The sequence below is a fragment of the Grus americana genome, chromosome 6 (genome assembly GCF_028858705.1).
Source record: "Grus americana isolate bGruAme1 chromosome 6, bGruAme1.mat, whole genome shotgun sequence".
Classification (NCBI taxonomy): domain Eukaryota; kingdom Metazoa; phylum Chordata; class Aves; order Gruiformes; family Gruidae; genus Grus; species Grus americana.
In genome coordinates, this window is record NC_072857.1 from 24,179,591 (window position 1) to 24,198,471 (window position 18,881).

General features: G+C 50.1%; 1 protein-coding gene and 1 long non-coding RNA gene across 2 annotated transcripts; one reads left to right on the forward strand and one right to left on the reverse strand.

Moving 5' to 3' along the window:
- Positions 1 to 3,139: 3,139 nt before the first annotated feature.
- Positions 3,140 to 18,356, reverse strand: LOC129207781 (uncharacterized). The gene is made up of 3 exons (XR_008577544.1): positions 18,256 to 18,356; positions 4,286 to 5,494; positions 3,140 to 3,824 (listed from the first exon to the last, which is right to left on the reverse strand). It is a non-coding gene; the product is annotated as an uncharacterized LOC129207781 (long non-coding RNA).
- Positions 12,056 to 14,839, forward strand: SP9 (Sp9 transcription factor). The gene is made up of 2 exons (XM_054829181.1): positions 12,056 to 12,169; positions 12,915 to 14,839. The coding sequence occupies exons 1-2, from the start codon at positions 12,149 to 12,151 to the stop codon at positions 14,265 to 14,267; spliced, it is 1,374 nt and encodes a 457-aa protein (XP_054685156.1). The 5' UTR covers positions 12,056 to 12,148; the 3' UTR covers positions 14,268 to 14,839.
- Positions 18,357 to 18,881: the final 525 nt, after the last annotated feature.

The window sequence follows — 18,881 nt, forward strand, 5'->3', positions numbered from 1 at the left end:
GCGCAGGGTATGAAAGCTCTTTTTGTTTAAAGCTTGTCTTCTCAACCCTAGCTACAGCAGAGTGGTGCGAATGCAAGCGATTTTAGTTGTTAATACAGCTCATTAACGGTTTTTACATGCACATACACGCAACCGATGTGGAGCATAAAAAAGGAGCGTGTAGTACTCGTCACTTGATTTCAAAGCTGCGGATTCGTTGCCTGTATGATCTCAGACTGAGTAACCTCACTGCAGCAAAAAAAAAAAAAATCTAGTGGACAGTTGTGCGGATGAACATTCTTAACATTAGCAATCAAATTGCAGGCATCCGTAGCACCACTCTCACCTTTTTATATCAAGTGATGTGTGATCAAGGCGTGTTGGATCGACCCCGACATAGCTCGGTTGCTAAATCAGAAAGAGATAAAGTCTAACACTGGCCCTGCTGCACTCTTAAAAGTGGAATTAGCATTCTTAAAAGTGGAAATACATCAACCTGTGTACGCTTTTAAATACACTGAAATGTGGGGGAAATTGATTTACTTACAGGAATATTTTCAGCTACACAATAGGAAAAAAATCTGAACTACACAGGAAAAAATTGCTATCTATTCTGAATTTTAAACAGGGCGACAGGATTTGTGATACTGCTTTCAACACTGCTGTTTTCAGGTTCACTGAAATGTTTGATACCATCACAAACCAAACAGAAGATTCGATCTTACGGCAGTAGTCTCACTAAAGCCTTATGACCAGATAACCACTTCATTTTATAATGTCATTTACACTTGTGCAAATCTGCAATATCCTCTCTGGAATTAATTTAAACTACCTTGTGAATGCAGATGTATGGAAAAAGAGTATGGAAACGAAAGCGCATTGTTTAGCAACATTTTTTACTTTTAAAGATTTTTAGATATTCTTTTTAGCTAGTACAAAGAAAACATGGGCACACACGCATACATGGATGTACACACTTGCACACCTCCCCTAGAAAAGTAGCATGCCAGTACTGGCTGGCTAGCTGCTAGCCATTTTGATCCAGGTAATCGACACAGAAATAACCTGTAGTTAAATTTTCTCCTCCTCTGAGAAATTTTAGATAACAACATTGAAGTAATTCCTGGAACCTTTTCTTATTCTGTGTAAACTGCTTAAAAGAAATCAAATGACTTACATTAAAACATGGTTCTTGCTGATTATGAAATTATATAAAGCTGATTATAAAATAAGCCTTGCAAAAATAAAGAAACAAATTGGTATTAGCAGACAAATTATTAAATATAGTAATCTGGACATGTTTGCCACTGTCAAGTGCGTGGAGGGCCTAGAAAAGCGATTATTTCTTAGTCATGCAAATTACCTGAATCCAAAATAAAATTGGGGCAGTGCCAGTGTTTAAAGTGGATTCCCTTTCTTTCGCTTTTCCCAATTGCTTTTATAGTAACTTTTGTTTGATTGTGACAAACCACTCTCACCTACAGCATCTACCTCAAGAGTTTAGCAAAACATGTGCTATAGAATAGGGAAAAATATACCGGCCTCCTAAAGGATTGGTACCTCCTTTCTTCCTCCTGCTCCTTTTTTTTTTTTTTCAGTTGTTGCTGGTTTTATACATATGTCTCTAAGGTGTCTCTCTCGGTATTTGGTACACTATCCCCGTGTTACAGGAGAATCTTTACAGTTTGGTCTGATCTAGATTTTCAAGTGCGGGGGACGTTCTGCTGACAGGTATCAAGAGCCCTGTCTCCTGGCAAGTGATCGGTTCTGAATCCCATCCTAACCGATATTTGCTCTTTGGGGATGGAAAAAAAACCCGCAACATGTTTTACAAAACTCAAATTGGCCTTATCAAACAAAACATCTGCTAGATTTGTGAATGACTTGTGACAGCAGGAGACATCAGCGCTGGCCTCCCCAATAGAAGTCACTGCAGTTAATGGAAGCTATTATGGAAGAATTCTGGCAAGAATTTTTTTTTTTTCCCAAACAGCTAAAAAAAATTAAAAGAAAAATATGTTATGTTGTTATGGTAACAGCTATTTGAAAAATACTGTAACAAAAGGCAATCGAATATCAAACTACCAAGCTGCTAGTTTGACTGTTTGGTTTTCTTTTTAAGCAGTTTATTTACAGAGGTCCCCTCCCTCTTCCTTATGCAGCCACAAGCATGAGTGTGCACGCTCAGGTAAGACGCCATCTGCAAATAGTTTGCGTTTGTAGAATTTCGCTCTTGGAGCTGCGAAACTCCAGGTACCCCGGGTTCTTACACATCACTGGAACATCCAGTGTTCCATGGGCCGAGTCCCTCCCTCACGCAGCAATAAACCCACATTTTGTAGCATTCCCAGCCTGCACTTTTGGCCCGAAGAGGTGTTCCTGCACTCCTGTTGCTCCGCGGGACACGGCCAGTCTCTGTGCGAGTAGCACAGCTGCTCCCTGCAGAAGTGTGGTATCGCGTCTCTGCGGGCTGGGGTTCGGCACCTGCCCAGCTGCTGGGAAAACAGGGTTCCAAAACAGGCTCAGGAGTTAAAGCAGAATGCAGCAACAAACCTTTCCAAAGCCTGCAACTGGATTTTGCACTTTACAATTTTTCATAAAATTTTCTCTGAGTGAGCACAAGTTTCTGCGTGCACTAACTTCAACGTCTGTCTTTGAATAGGAGCGTGCAGTCCTCACTCAGGTAAAGCTTCTCTTGAAGTTAGCGCAGAATGACTCAGGTAATGACTGAAAGGTCTGGCTGCTTGATTTTACATACTGATGTATGCACAGTGATAATATGAAAGAGCTGGAGGAGACTGTCACCTCTTCCTCTTAGACCGTCGTGCTTCCAAAAGCCCAGACAAACAGCACACATTTTTGTGGTACTTGTCTCAGGCTGAACAAACCTAGGAGCTTTGCAAAATTTCCTCCAAACTGCTTGATGGAGGATCAAGTTACACCGTATAAGTATTGCACAGGAATTGTGAGCATCCTATTTCTCAATACGGAGATGAGATTTTTAGAAATGTGAAGCTTGCGTTTTGTTTCACTGCTTTCAATCCCTCTGAGGTGTTTAACGGTCTGCGTTTACAGAGTCCCATTTCAATGAGAGTAACTCACGTGGTTTATCTAACAGGATTACAGGCGGGGGGGTGGGCGACAGAGATGTCGGCTTCTAGTTGTTTTGCTGTAACTGGGAATTTTGTAGTCTTGTTGCTTTCTAAATAGATAAATGTTTGTTAGTGTCAACACTGAAAATTAGTCACGTTCGTGTGCGATAAAAGCCATGAGAAATATTAGAGAGCAAAAATCCACAACAGCTTATTTTGCATCACTTTGCAAAAGAGAAAGCAAGCTATCTGTTCTCTGCCCCCATCCAAAGGCAGCAACAATGTGCTATATAGGTCCTACTGACACTCATACGGGACTGCATTTGGAAACCGAATGCAAATGGTAGCATTTTCTAAGCCACCCAAAAACCTCTTGAACATTTCAGACATTCCAGTCAAAGTGATTCTTTAATGTGGGACCTACTTACCACATTTGTTTTACATTAGAAAATGCTGTATAGGTTGTTTACATTTGGAAAAGTCAGTGGAGAGAGATTTCTGTAAGTGTTCTGAAAGAGAGATTGCACTGTTACTGTAACAAGGACAATTATGGACAGACGCAGGTAATAGCTGTTTAGAAAATGTTAGGAGCATTATTGTGGATAATAGACATCCTTTTCTTAGCATTGCCCTTGCCCAAGTTTCATTTTCCATTGGGGTTGTCCACCTAGATTTCTTAAGACAGCTGTAGTCTTCTCATTTACATTAAGGTAACAAAAAGTTGACTGCTGGATTGTCCCAGACGGAGTTCATCTGTACAAAGGTCCGAAACTGTCAGGGAATACCTAAAATGTCAGGCGTGTCCAGTATCTAGTGCTGCTGCAAATTATCACCTCTTCCAGGTCAGAAAGGCCAAAATAATTTCCAGCTCTATTTTTCTAAAAGCCATTTTCATTTAATCTGTCCTTTACAAATGGTAAATTTAATGAGAACTTCAGGAATAATTCAAAGTAAAATTAAGAAAAAACCTTGATATGTACGTATTCAATTCAAACGGATTTTAGTAAGCAACAACCTGGCCACTATTGAAATAGTTCTCAAGTACTATTGAAATAATAGGTATGTTCGCAAAGGAAACCTGCTTTCTTTTAAGGTGACTGTATGCATTATTTCAGCTTCTTCTGATAATAGCACATTTAATACCAAGGCCAAGATGCAATCAATCTTTTTTGTTGGAAGAAGGTGTTATATTGTACCCGCGCGCTTATATTCACCTAGCAGTTTCAATCCGCTGAGCAGCCTGAAGTTCAGCAGGGCTGCCGCTTGCTCGGCCTCCGCCGCGGTCCCCTTGCCTGCTTTGCGGGGCGGGGGGAGCGAGGGAGGTGAGAGCGGGCCCGGGGAGAAGGAAGAGGTCTGTCTCTAAAGAGACACTGAATTAGACTGGAGTGAATCGGTGACGTCCTCTGTAATTATACACACATTGAACTCTTTACAGTTGACTTAAGTTACTTGGAACTGCATTGGTGTGGCCCTCCAGATTGATTAAAAGCAGCATCTATTTACCTTAACAATAAATGTGGAGATTAGTAAAAGTTCACTTGATCACAATAAGAAGACTGATAATTAAAGGGCGATGCAACCCAGATGGAATGTAAGTGCCTGAAGCAGCGTGTTAGGAAACACAGGCTGCTTTTGTACAAGAGGGTGTACATGTGTAGGTTAAGGCTTGCAGAAAGCCCTTCGAGTAGACAGTTTTTGTAGAAATACTCGAAGTAGAGGAAGGCCAGAACCTGTCCTGAGAAGGTTGGCCCAGCGATTCTCCTGGGCAAAGTGACAGATACAAAGCTCTGGAAAAGGAAAAAGGCTTTAAAGCACAATGCGACTAAACGGACAATCTCTACAAAACCTTTGCCAGAGGCCTCCACATCTTTCATTCTTCTTTCACATCTCCTCTATGAGAAAGAACAGGTTTAAAGTGAGGAGGACACACTGCTGATCCTATGGGTTAAGCGCTCGATGGTGTAGGGTCTATAAGAAAGGGAAGAACGGGGTTTAGAATGTGGCAGACTCAACAGAAACACTTCTCCTCCCGTTATGGGATCTCCTGTAGGGAAGGGGGAGGACAGTCGTGTTCCTATTGCATCCATCATTCGGTTTACATGGTAGACATTGTGTTTTACTAATCCCTTTTTATCAAGAAAGCAAGCAGCTGATAACTAGAGAAGCAAGTCAATAGTCTCAGTCCCATATGGACAACTTGGAAAATCAGATTCTGAAGTGGCTGTATCCGCGCTTTGTAACAAAAGAGTCGTATCTCTTGATAGGACGTGACACCCATCCCTTCTCTCTTTTCTTTGTACCAATATCAATGCACTGTGTGCTTACCTCCTCGCAGAAAATGACGTGATAAAACGGTGACTTTTGACAGGCATTGCAGTGATTTCCAGAGACCATAATGTAGAAAATAGTAGACCGGATTGTTACTGAAACACAAACAATAATTGGGATCTTAAATTAATAACGTTCTCCCTCGTTTATCTCAAAATAAATTTCCAGCTAAACTAAGACTTTCAAATGTTTTGGGGTTTTTTTCTAACAAACACTGTCACCAGTTACGCTGGCCCCATCAAAGTCCCATTTTAAAGAATGGCTTAGTTAGTTCACACGTGTGTGCTTTTCTCTCAGTAGTTTTAATTTGGAACACGTCAGAACTGTTTAACACCAAGCCAAAGATTCATTCAGTCGCTTTGTAGCTATAGAGAAGACAGTAATTTTGCAGTGCTAAGTAGCAAGGTGATTAAGGTTAGCGAAAAGGTAAGGAAAATGCGAGAAACAGAGGCCGTCCATTGCATGAATGGCAAAGCGTGGCCCCGTTCCTTACCACCTGAAGCTCTGTACCCCTAACAAACCGTCAGCAAGCGCAAAGCCACCCGCCTCTCCCAGGCCCTCACTTTGGGGCTGCCAGGAGCTGGGAGGAATTTCCCAGGCGTGAGAAGCTTCCTGGGTCTTCTGAAAGGAGACAAATGCAGACAGATCCAAGGCCTACAGGGCGGCTGCTCTGGCTTTGACAGCAGCTGATATTTTATAATTTCTTCGTTGTAGAATGGTTAGAATAATTATCTGTGGTGCAGAAGGCTGTGCGTACCCCCATCCTCCATCGCCTAGCACGTCCCAGCCCACTCTCTGCTCCAGAGCTGCCTTGGAACTTTCCAGAGCTCGTGGTTCTGTGTCCCCGGTGTCATTAAAAGGCTACAAAAAGGTACCCAGACACTTTGCTATACACACGTGTAAGCCACTGCTTTCCTCCTTACCTTGCACATGCACAGCAGAGTAGGGGCTTGTTTAGGAAGCCGTCAGGAATCTCTTTGTTTCCTTCTTTCAGGTACAAGGTGAATTAATCTGTTTGGAAACCAGCAAATCCACCCTTCCCCTCTCCCCCCCACGCCTGAATTTTTCCAGCCTACGTCTCTTGACAATAAAGACAGATAAAGCTCGGATACCCTTCCAGACGAAGGAATTGAGCCTGTTTCTTTGCATGTAAGTTTTCTAAATAAATCGCTTTTGTTGTTTAAAGCTGTGATGAATGGAGACACAGGGCCAGGTTGGTCGCTGGAACAGTACAATGGATGTGAGAAGGTTTTTTTCTTTGCCATATAAATCATTCACATTGTTTAAGGTACATTGATCAATCTAATGGCTTGTAATAGGCTCCTAATTGCCACTAGGAAAGTACTGCAAGCTTGCATTTGAACGTGAAATGGTTCATGATCTGAGCTGAAATTCACCTTAAGCCTGAGCTCCAGTAATTACAGAACACAGAAGGAGCACAATGAACGGTTCCCAGTCTTTCCTCGCCCTAATCCCAGGACAGGGGGAGGGGGGAGAGGGGAACATACGAATGGGGGGTCCAGCGTATTTTCCTCTTCCAAACCAGCAATTCATTAACGGGCGAAACCTGCGGGAGGATTTATTGGTCATTGTGGACCGCAGAGAACTTTGTAACGTCAATCATCCTGCCTATTACGCTCCCACATATCTCTATCCGCAGATAGACAGCTTGCTTAATCACAACCAACATTCTGAGTCATGCCTGGCTAAAAATGGGATCTAAAAAAGCTAGGACGGTGTCAGAAGCGGGATACGGGGAGAAGCGTGGGGACAGGAGTGTCCTGCCGTGGGGATGCTCTGGTGAGGCGCACGCCCGCTCTCCTGCCTGCCTCCCCGCACGGTGCCGCCGCTTCCCCTCGCCCCTGGCCAGCCCTGCCGGGAGAAGCCGGGGAGCCGGGCGGGCAGGGACCTGCCGGGGCGGGACCGCCGCCGGAAGACTGCCAAGCTACCGGCTGTGGCCACTGCTCCTCTGCTTAAAATACAGACCTAATTACCAAGTCATCAGAGCTTCTTTAATAGACTTGTGTGAAAAGGTGGTTTTACGCTCTATAAACGTGGGTCCAACCGTTTACTAATTGAACTCCTTCTATTTAGAAACACCTTCATTTTAAGAAAGCTTCATGAACGCTAGCACTGGCTGAATTTCAAACCTGCTGCGGTCTGAGCTTGTCATGTCTAACCTATATATCACAACAGCACCGGAAAGCGTGTGAACCAAGAGATAAAATCCTCGCACAATGTTCCTCATAGAATGTTCCTCAGACTTTCCTACCAAGGCAGAAAACAAATCTATGATGCTGTTGAATAATCTTCCAATAATTGTAGTAATTAAAATCATCATACAGTCTGCAGTCACCTTCCTTCCTTTGACACTAGTCTTCCCTTGAATTGTTAACGTGTCTTCGGCTGAGATAAACAGAACAAGGGAGGTTTAAAATACATGGTCCAAATAAATTTAGCGGAAGAGGAATTAGTTCCACAGACACGTTTTTGACTGCGCTCAGGAGACAAGAGGATTTCTGAAACTACCGTGCAGGGTTTTTTTTTTAAACGCAGGGTAATACGGGTCGCCCTGCTACTCCTAAATAGTGTCACCTTAAAGATCGAGGAAGAGATGAAAGCCCAAAGGGATGCTCCACCTCGGGGCTCTGTGGGCAGGGGGCAGGGGGAGCGGGGAGGGAGCGCATTATGTAACCAACATCAGATGAAAGCTCACGCAGAAATTGTTGGAGAGTGCCATAATTTTCATTTAATTTCCACGATCTATTTGATCCCAGTGCTCATTCCCTTTTTATTAACTATAAAAGATTTCCTTCTAATCAAAAGCTGCACTTCATCTTTACCCACAAATGAAAAACTCTACAGCGGAAAGAATTCAGTGGACTCAACAGGCACCAAGGTCTGTATTTTAACACCGGCTCTGTATAGCCTTCCCCCTTTTAATACCTACTCTTGGGCAGAATAGTGGGGAAGCCTTTTCTTAACTGAAGTTATTAATTTATCACCAGGTCCCCCTCTGCGTTGCTCTGATAATCAATGGTGGTTTCTAGATCACGTAAATGAAAAGTGTAATTGAGAGAGAGAGGGGGGTTCGCACGGAAGTCCTGTTGCTTAAAAAAAAAAAAAAATCTGGCAGGACGCAATTATTTATCTCGGCGATGAGCAGTTTGCCTGTTTCCTGCCCACGTCCCTTCTGTTTGGCAGAAAATGAGGCTGCTTCTCCTGAACTTGGAAGGGTTTGCCCCGTTCCCACCCGTAACATCCATGTGTAAAACTCCGTGCCCCTCCTAGGATTCAGGGGAAATTGTACAGCAACCTTACATTTAACTGCTGTTAAATCGATTTATTTGGAAAATATTTGGCAGCTCTTTCCCAGGGCTCTGTTTGAACAGAAGAGCCATTTCATCTGACGCTCTTGAATGTGAACCCAGGAGCCTCCCAATCAGCTTTAATGAACGAATTGTTTCCCAGCTTTACCTCCTAAAGACAGCAACTTTAGTAGTTGCACAGATCAAAAGACACGCGTAAAGGGAAGATGGGAAACAATATTGTTCAAAGGAAGTGAACTGTTGCATTTAATTAGGCTATTCTTCTTTATTAGTATTCATATTGAGGTTTGGGGTTTTGTTTAAGATTTATGTTGATTTAACCGTAATGTATTTATGGTGTAAATATATTCCGAGATGAAAACGTCACGGATCAATTGTAAAGGACCCGGATACATAATTTTAAAAAATCAGTTTCAGTTTATATGAGGTTCTCACCCCACTTTCGCTTCTTAGTCAGATTTGTTTATGCAGAATCGACATTTAATAGTGCTAATTGCACTCCAGTTAAATTGCCCTGATTGCAGAAAGGGAAGCAATTTTCGTGCTCTCTGTCTGGGTTTGGAAGAAATTGTTTTATATTCACCTCTTTATAAAGAAGTGGAGATAAGGCACCGAGCCTTTGCACAAATTGCACTTATGGGCTGACTGGCAGCATTCAGGCGCTATAATAGAGCATTATTTGGCCGTTTTGAATAATGTAAAGCATTTGCTGAAAGCTATTCTCCTGAAAATTGCTTTAACTTTTAAAAGGGTGATGATTCACTCCAAACCAGGCCTTTGTTACATTGTCATTATCCCCCCAAATGTTTTAACAGTCAGCTCAACACTTTAGCATAACACATTGATCTTTGTTTAAAAACTCGATTTTTGGAGTATGAAAAAAATCTGTCAGAAAATACTTGACCCCCCTAAAGATTTGAGCAGCGTTCCCCCTTTCGCCGCCATTCGCTCAGCCTTTCCACCGCCTGCCTCGTTCCTGCGGATTTTAGTTACTTTTCCGATTACAAAGGGGGCGAGGAGAGAGATGCGAGGCAGGCAGAGCCATCCGCCTGCCTCCAGGCACAACACAAACCCCACTTTGCTGCGGGAGCGCAAGCGGGCAGCGGATGCCTTTACTCGCTGATGTAGAGGCAACATTTTTAAACGTCACGCTCGCGATCTGCCTTCCAGCCTTATTTTATTTATGACTTTCCCCGAGGAGAGGGGAAAGACCCTCTCCCCCCCGCCGCCCCGGGGTTGGCCAGAAGCGACTCGCTGCCACTTGACGACCACCTCGGCAGGCTCCTGGGAAGGAGCGGGTTCCCCCCGGAGGAAGGAAGGAGGGAAGGAAGGAAGGAAGGAGGGAAGGAAGGAAGGAAGGAAGGAGGGAAGGAGGGAAGGAGTCACCTGTTGGGCGATTGCTCCCGGGTGCCCCTGTCGGACTCCTCGCCTGCCCGCCGGGGTTATGTCGCTCCCCCCGCCACCGCCTTTCAATCGCCTCCACCCGTCGAGCGCTACAGCCCCCCTGGGTAAAGGCACCGCTTGTGATCTGCTCCAGGCAGACCTTCCCGAGACAGGGTTTGCAGTGCCCTCCCCGGACCCCTGCGCTGGCTGCGAGTCAATGTGGAAAGAATTAAGCGCAGAACAGTATTTCCTCCTACTGCCCCGACTCTGTTTAATACGCGGCGACAAAAAGGCGAGCGCCCTTTGAAAATAGCCTTAGACGTTTAAATAAAAGATAAGCTCCAGGGACATCCTTCCCCAGCGAGGCAGGCGTCCTGCAGATTGCGTAACACAATGTACAGCAAAACGCGATGCCCGCCTTATCTAAGCACGAAAAAAATTACATCAGAACAAGTAAAGAAAAGCGAAATCCTCTCAAATTCGCGGTTTCTCCATCTTGCTCCTTAGCGATGCCTATTTTGCATCTGCTAGGAGGTTTTACACTGGATGGCTGAGGCGGCACCGAGGAGAAGGAAACACTGACTCAAATGCAGAGCAAGCACCCGGCGTTGCCTGAACGCACTCGCATTTCTGGTGCAGAACTGTACCCAGCTGCGCTGGGGACGGCAGAAGCAGAGGGAAAAGCTCCTCTTCCTCTTCCCAGCCTTGCAGAGACGACCGCAATGATGAAAAGTTGCACGCCTATTTATCTTCCGCGGACACAGTACAGGCAAGTTCTAGCCAATTACTTAAGCAGCCTCCAATAATTACAAATCAAAGGGACTAGCTTGCAAGACATTGAGGAGCCGAGGTTTGGACTTACATTTCGCACATGCAGAGAGCAGGTAAAGTCTCTGTCGCTCACTGGGCGTGTGGAGTGTGCACAGTGCAGAGGCCACAGGCAAGTGCTGGGGAGGCTTATTCCAGCAGCGCCCTGGCACTGCTAGGAGGGAGCAAGCCTTCTGCCATTAGCAGCACTGTTTGCACGGGGGTATATGAGGCTTGATAAAACGTGCTGCAGACTGCGAAATTGACTTTCAAAGTATTTTGCTGGGGGGTTACTCTGTAAAATAAAATCCCCTCTCTTAAGCGACAGGATGTCATATGCCCCTCGTCCCCCCCCTCCCGCCCCGGTACGAGAGCAAAGGGATGCCTGTCGGTTCCCCGCCTTTAGATTTTTTTAATTTTTTTTTTTTGGCGCTTTATATAACTAAAAAGCCTCCTCAGTTCCTTTTGCAAAGAAAGTGAGAAATATGTTGTGCCCGGAATCACTTCTAGTATTTAGCAAAGCAAAACCAAAAAACGAACGTGCTGTCATAAGATGTCATCGGCCGCTGTCCGGGTGTTTGTATCCAACACGGACAGCTGCCCAGTGGCCCGTAAAGCGAGCAAAGGGCCTGTTGAATAAAAGCGATGCGGGTACGGTTTACTGGACGCGAGGACCGCAGGTGACTGAATAAGCAGCGGGGGATCTAACACCTCCTGCGCAGTTTACAGGCGACGGCGGAGCGGCGTCAGGCGTGACACCAGCCCTCCGCCGACGCTGACCCCCGCTCTCGCCTCCTGCCCTCTGCGGCTCTCCTCGCTCCTCCCGCAGCCAGTCGGTGCCGGGTCAGTGTCACCCCGGCCGCACGTCTCCCGGCTTCTGTCGGCGGGAGTCACAACCCGGCGGGCAGCCGGGGTTTGTAGTTAATTGCAGCGCAATCGCCGCAGTCCGGAGCGGGGAGCTTTCTCCCCGCGCGCTGACTGGCACGCGCCCCGAACCCCGGCGCCGGCACCTCCGCGCAGCCTGATTGGCTGCCGGGCCGCTCCGGCCCGCTCCGCCCGCGCCCTCATTGGGCGAGCGCCGCCGCCAGCGGTACTTCAAAGCGGGCGCTGCCCGCTCTTAGGCAGAGTTTAGCCCCGCCGAGCCGGAGTGTCCTTAGTGCCGCCGGGCAGCGCGGGGCGCACACCGAGCGCCGTCCCCCTCCGCCCCACTGCCCAGCCCAGGGACGTGCTATGGCTACGTCTATCCTCGGGGTAAGTCGGCACCGCGCGCTTCCTTGCGGCTTCTCGGCAGCGGCTTCGCCGTCCCCTGGAAAAACTGTTGCTGCCGCCGCGTTGCGGCTGCCCCCGGTGCAAATCGCGCTGACCCGCGGGCGAGAGGTGATCCCGACCCGCCTCGGGGGATTTCGCTGCGGGTTTCCCATCGGGTCGTTCGCAAAGAGATTAGTCTGAAAACTCGCTCGGCCGGAGAGAAGTCGGGCTGCTTGTGCTTTGTTTTCTAATTTTTTTTTTTTAACTCGAAGTGCTACGCTAAATTTCCAGATTTTTTTTTTTTTTTTTTTTGCTAGCTCGGTTTTCCGAGCGGCGCCGGTCGGGAGGCTCCGCACCCCGCTTCCCTGTCTGCCATCCCGTTTTTCCGCCGCTCCTGTACGGTGGCTCGAGGAGACGCCGCATTTCGTTCCCAGGTTATTTTTGGTTTAACGGCGGTAGGCTCGAGCTGCGCGGAGCGTCCCGAGCCGCCCTCTCGGAACACGCCTGTCGCTCGTCCCCGCCGGGATCCGCGTCCGATGTAAATCCCTCGGGCGCCGAGACCGGTCCCCGGCGGAAAACGAGTTGGGCCGAGCGGGGCAGGGCCGGAGCCTTCCTCCAAAATAAGAGAAAACTTTTCCGCGGTGCCGCTCGTCGCGCCGCGGTTCCACCCGCGCCGCCGCGTCCCCGCGGGAGCCTGGCGAGGCGGCAGAGGGGTGAGGCTGACGGGCCGGCTTTGTCTCTCCCGCAGGAAGAGCCGAGATTTGGAACGACTCCCCTGGCCATGCTGGCCGCCACCTGCAACAAGATCGGCAACACCAGCCCCCTGACCACCCTGCCCGAGTCCAGCGCCTTCGCCAAAGGGGGCTTCCACCCCTGGAAACGCTCCACCTCCAGCTGCAACCTGGGCTCCAGCCTCTCGGGCTTCACGGTGGCCACGAGCAGGGGCTCCAGCGGACTGGCCAGCGGCACGGGCACCGCCAACAGCGCCTTCTGCCTGGCCTCCACCTCGCCCACCTCGTCGGCCTTCAGCAGCGACTACGGCGGCCTCTTCTCCAACTCGGCGGCGGCGGCGGGCGTGTCCCCGCAGGAGCCCGGCGGGCAGTCGGCCTTCATCTCCAAAGTGCACAGCTCGGCGGCCGAGAGCCTCTACCCGCGGGTGGGCATGGCGCACCCCTACGAGTCCTGGTACAAGTCGGGCTTCCACTCCACGCTCTCGGCGGGCGAGGTGGCCAACGGGGCGGCCTCCTCCTGGTGGGACGTGCACACCAACCCGGGCTCCTGGCTGGAGGTGCAGAACCCGGCGGGGGGGCTGCAGAGCTCGCTGCACTCGGGCGCCCCCCAGGCCTCGCTGCACTCCCAGCTGGGCACCTACAACCCCGACTTCAGCTCCCTCACCCACTCCGCCTTCAGCTCCACCGGCCTGGGCTCCACGGCCGCCTCGCACCTGCTCTCCACCAGCCAGCACCTGCTCACCCAGGAGGGCTTCAAGCCCGTGCTGCCCTCCTACACGGACTCCAGCGCGGCGGTGGCGGCGGCTAGCGCCATGATCTCGGGTGCCGCCGCCGCCGCCGGGGGCGGCTCTGCCCGCTCCGCCCGCCGTTACTCGGGCCGCGCCACCTGCGACTGCCCCAACTGCCAGGAGGCCGAGCGGCTGGGGCCGGCCGGGGCCAGCCTGCGGCGCAAGGGGCTGCACAGCTGCCACATCCCCGGCTGCGGCAAGGTGTACGGCAAGACCTCGCACCTGAAGGCGCACCTGCGCTGGCACACGGGCGAGCGGCCCTTCGTCTGCAACTGGCTCTTCTGCGGGAAGCGCTTCACCCGCTCCGACGAGCTGCAGCGGCACCTGCGGACTCACACGGGCGAGAAGCGCTTCGCCTGCCCCGTCTGCAACAAGCGCTTCATGCGCAGCGACCACCTGAGCAAACACATCAAAACGCACAACGGGGGCGGCGGGGGCAAAAAGGGCAGCGACAGCGACACGGACGCCAGCAACCTGGAGACGCCGCGCTCCGAGTCCCCCGACCTCATCCTGCACGAGGGGGTGGGCGCCGCCGCCCGCGGACCGGGCAAGGAACCTACCGCTGGGCCCGGCGACTCCTAGGGGCAGCGCCGCCCGGCCCCCGGCCCGGCCCCGCCGGCGAGCCCCCGGGGAGCCGCCCGGACTCTGCTCCGCGCCGGCCGCAGGGACGCGAGCCACCCCGGGGCGGCAGCGGGCGGGCCGGCGGACGGCGGGGCCGGGGAGGCGCGGTGCCTCCCGTCCCGCCCGGCCAGTAGGTACAAAGTGACACTTTCTTCCGTTTCCTTTTTCTCTTCTTTCTGTTGGAAGGAAAGCATCCTAAGAGAGGCTTAAGGTGAGAAATCAAACTGGAAGTCCGAGACGGTTCCTCTGTATCTCATAAACATCTGTATAAATAGGGTTCAAAAAAGGAGAAAAAAACAACAAAAAAAAAAACCAGATCGTGTTCGCTTATTTTTCTTGTAAATGTTGATCCGATAAGGGGTTTGGGGACTTCATTTTTTTTTTATTGGTGAATTCCTGAAATTCAGGGAGGTTTTGGGGTTTTGGTTTGGTTTTTTATTATTATTTTAAATTTCTGATGCACTTTGTGGAAGTCAGTATATATGTAAAAGATATTTAAAATGTTGAGTTAACATTTCACTCAAACACACGTAAGTTAAGGTCTCTTAAAGAAATTAAATGCGTTTATCTGTATGAAAAAAAATCTTGACATATTTTCATTTTGGTATTATTAAAGGACTCTGAACAATATACTCACGGGTTTGTTGTTCTTCGTGCCCCCTCCTTCCCCCCCGTCCAGCCCTCGCAGGGGTCAGGTTTTTAGTGGGAAGCCCTCGCACCCTTCCCAGTGCTTCCTTACAGTGACTGGGATTAAAAATCCAGCAGGCAGCGGTAGCCGGGAGGGGAAGGAACCGGCCCCCGAGCCGGGCGCGCTGAAGCGCTCCGGTCGTTCTTTTCAAACTGCCTTTATTTATTATCATTTAAAAACAAAACAAACAAATTTAAACGGGGTCCGAGCCCCGCTATACCAGCCGGGAATCATACGGAGCCCTAAGTGCCTTTGGGGAAACCGGCCCCAAAAATCGAGTGAAACCAAACTGTGCTGAGGAACTATTTACTTAATTTAAAAAGCCTTTAGCGCCACAAGGCTGCCTAGGTTGGGAGGTGGTCTCGGGGGAATAAATCGCTAGAGTCAATACTCCGGAAAAGACATTTCATGCCTAAATGAAAATCTTGTTAAATGTTATTAATTTTGACTTAGAGCACACAGCAGCCCCCTGTGCCTTGTATTCCCTTATTAGGGATTCATGTCTTATCAAATATCTAATTAATCTCCTAGACATCATTTGTTCTGGCCAACTTTATCTCAGCTGGTCCACGGGGAAAACTCCGAATATTCTCGGTGACAAAGCTCCCTTGAAGATCCTTTTAATTGTCCAAATTAACTGCACCAAATTTGCATGTCAAACGGTAAAGGGCAACCTGAGATAAAATGTAAACGTTTTAAAAGCCCCAAACTAAGCACTTGATTTGATAACTAGGCTTTTTAATGTTATGGAAGACAACTGCTCCTTTCCTTTTCAAAGACAGTTGATCTATGCAAATAGTGAATTGGAAATGCTTATGTCCCCATGCAGTCAAATGGTCCTTGCATGTTATTTGAATATCAGTGGCTCTGCTATTGAAAAGGTTCAAGGATGCTCTCTGACTTCTTTGTGATTACTCAGTGCAGCGTCTTATTCTGAAGAAAAAAAACTCAGGAATAATTAAAGGCTGGGCTAAGGCCTGGGAACACATTTGGGACAGGAATCTCATTTAGACAGGCTCTTTCAAAATAAGGCACAGTTAAATTGACCAGAAGGCAATTATTGAAATGAAAATTATTTTCACTCCCTTTGTCTCCTGACCACCAACCTAACAGCCACAGTATTTTTTTAAAGGCAAATTGTTAAATGAGATAATTGTGTTATTAAAAAAAAAAGGGGGGGGGAGGAAAAAAAAAGTTAATTTAGTCTGCCCGGTACAGATTGGAGGAATACAAATATTTTAATCCTCCATAAAACAGGGAATGCAAATAACATCGGGAAACGGATTCTGCTGTCGGCCACCAACCGGAATAAAGACGTTGCGTTAAAGAAAATACATCTGCCGTGAATACTAATAACCGCGTCCCACCTCCTCCGCGCCACTGTTGCACAAAAGCGACCGGGCAGCGCCGACACCGCCTCTGCCCCGGGGCGGCGGTGGGAGCCCGGCGGGCCGTTCCGCGGGCAGGGGGAAGGCAGACTCCCGGGAGATGCACCTCGCATCTGGCTGCCGACAGCACCCTCCCCGAGAGCCACACCGGAATTTTTCTGGCCGAAAGCATCCCGGCAAAGGTCTCGTTTTCTCCCGTCCCCGCCTCGCCGGCGGCTGGGTGCCGGCTGGTTTCCCGGCGGACAGGGGAGGGGAGGGCGGCCGAGGGGGGACAAGGGAGCGGGCGAGAGGGACGTGCTCGGGCAGAGGTAAAATAAACAGCGGGCTCGCTCGCCGGGCGGCGGGACACGGCTCCCCTCCCTGCCGGGTGGCGTTGGGGTTGCGGAGGAATGCACCCGCGCGGGGGTGCTGGGCAGAAGTCAGCTTTGTTTTCGATTTATAATAAAACACATCAAAGGAAACCATCCAGGTCCAGTTTCTGCCATGCCGGGGTTACAATTCTCAGCTCAATGATCAAGGACCTCTTTGCATTGCCTTTGCCCCTTCGGGTCAGAAAACGTCCATCACTTCCAGACTCCCCAGAAACGAAGAAGGGAGCAGCTCCGGGCCGCAGAGTCGGTTCGTTTAACCGGGAAAATAGAAAGCATGTCACCTTTTAAAGAATAAATGACACAATTCTTTCGTACATGTTGGCGATAATTATATGGTCTGGGGAACTTTTACACAAAGAAAAACTAAAGAGCAGGCGCTGTGAGAAGCGAAAAATAAATCCGATTTCACTTTTTGAACCCGTGGTTCAGCAGCACCTCTTTAGGGGGAAGACGCCGACCCGAGAGCAGGAAAGCACCGGGAAGGAGAGAGGTGCCCTCCCGGGCTCCGGCGAGGAGGGAGGCAGGGGGGAGAGCCGGGCTCCCGCCGCCTTGGCCCCGCTCGCCCCGGGCTCGCCGAGCCCAGCTCCCGCTCGCAGCTCGCCCGGGCCATTGCTCCCCGCTCCCACACCTCGCGGGCCGCAGCTTCGCGCCGGCCCCTCGGGCCCGTTAAAACGCGGCTGAAAACCAGCCAACGACAGCAACCGCCGACCCGACGGGAAAAGGTAAAACGCCAGGAGAAATTATTTAGCAAGTGTCATTCGATCGCCGAGTCCCCGGTCCGCAGGAAGCGTGTCCCCTGCCCCCCGCGGCGAATTACAGCCCTAACGGCTCGTTTTACACTTAAAAGGTAACATTAATGTTTTTGTTCTAATGAGATAATGTATAAACACCCGATCCCGTGCCCGGACAGTTTCTTAATTGCATCTTTCAATTCAAATGGAAACTTTATCTGCGGGAGCTGTAATTTATTTGCAGCCATTATCTGTTCGCCAAGATCCGCTCCCACCCTTCCAAAACGCAGATGAAGGGAATCTAACAGAAAGCCCGCCCCTTTGGGTAATTGCTGCACTAAGTGTTTATTTTAAGTGAGAATAATTTAGCTACAAATTTCCTCAAGGAATAACATTCTTAACACATTAAAAAAAAAAAAAAGCCTGAAAACCGGGATTCGCGATCGCGCCTGGCGCTGCCCCAGCCCGGGGCCGCACGGCGGCTCCTGGGCGCCATCTAGAGGCCCGCGCCGCCCCGCGCTCCCACCACCCCCGCGGCCAGGCGGCGGGCTCGGGGGGCGCGGCCGGAGCCCACCGCGGGGGTGGCGGCGCTGCGCGGGCCGGGCCGCGGCGAGAAGCCGGCGGCGGGAGCACGGAGAGGCCGCGGCGGCTAGGGGCGGAGAGGGGGGGCGGGAGCAGTGGAGCCGGGACCCCGGGAGCGGGCGGGCTGGGGTGAACTTCTGCGGGAGACAGCAGGGGCGGGGCGGGCCCGCAGCGGCAGCGCGCACCCACCTGAGGGGAGAAGGCGACGGCGGCGGCGGCGCGGCATGTGCCTGGCGGGGGAGGGGCTGCTCGCCTCTGCGGCTCCTCCGGGACCGTCACCTGACAGGGCGGGTGGGCCCGTCGCAATTAATGCCGGCACCCCGCCGGGGGTGGGTCACGGCTCCCCGCCCACCGCGCCGCTCTGTGGGCCGGCCCCGCACCTGCTGCCGTCCGGGGGGCCGGGCGCGGCTCTTGGCGGGCACCCGCCGGCGGGCACCGGGCGAGGCGCCGCCGCCGCCGCCTTCGCGCCGCTGTTTTAACACAAACCCGCGGCAGTGCCTATTTCCGAGATGTGCTAATTGCTACTTAGATGGCAGGGCGCGAAGTCCTTGTCCGTTTCTCAGTACAAAGTAGGTTGCTAGAAAATTTGAAATTGCCTTTCAGCCTAAAGCTGCCTTACCTGAATGTCATAATTACAGTAATTATGTACATCCAAATTACATGCTAATTAAATTAGAATCAAATCGTTCTAAATCGAAATCAAATGAGGTAGCGAGAATTAATCAATGACAACATAAATAGAGAGCTTCCTTCAGGGATATTTATTGTAACGATCCAAGCAGGAACCTGATCTGGAAGTCACCTGTTTACAGTAA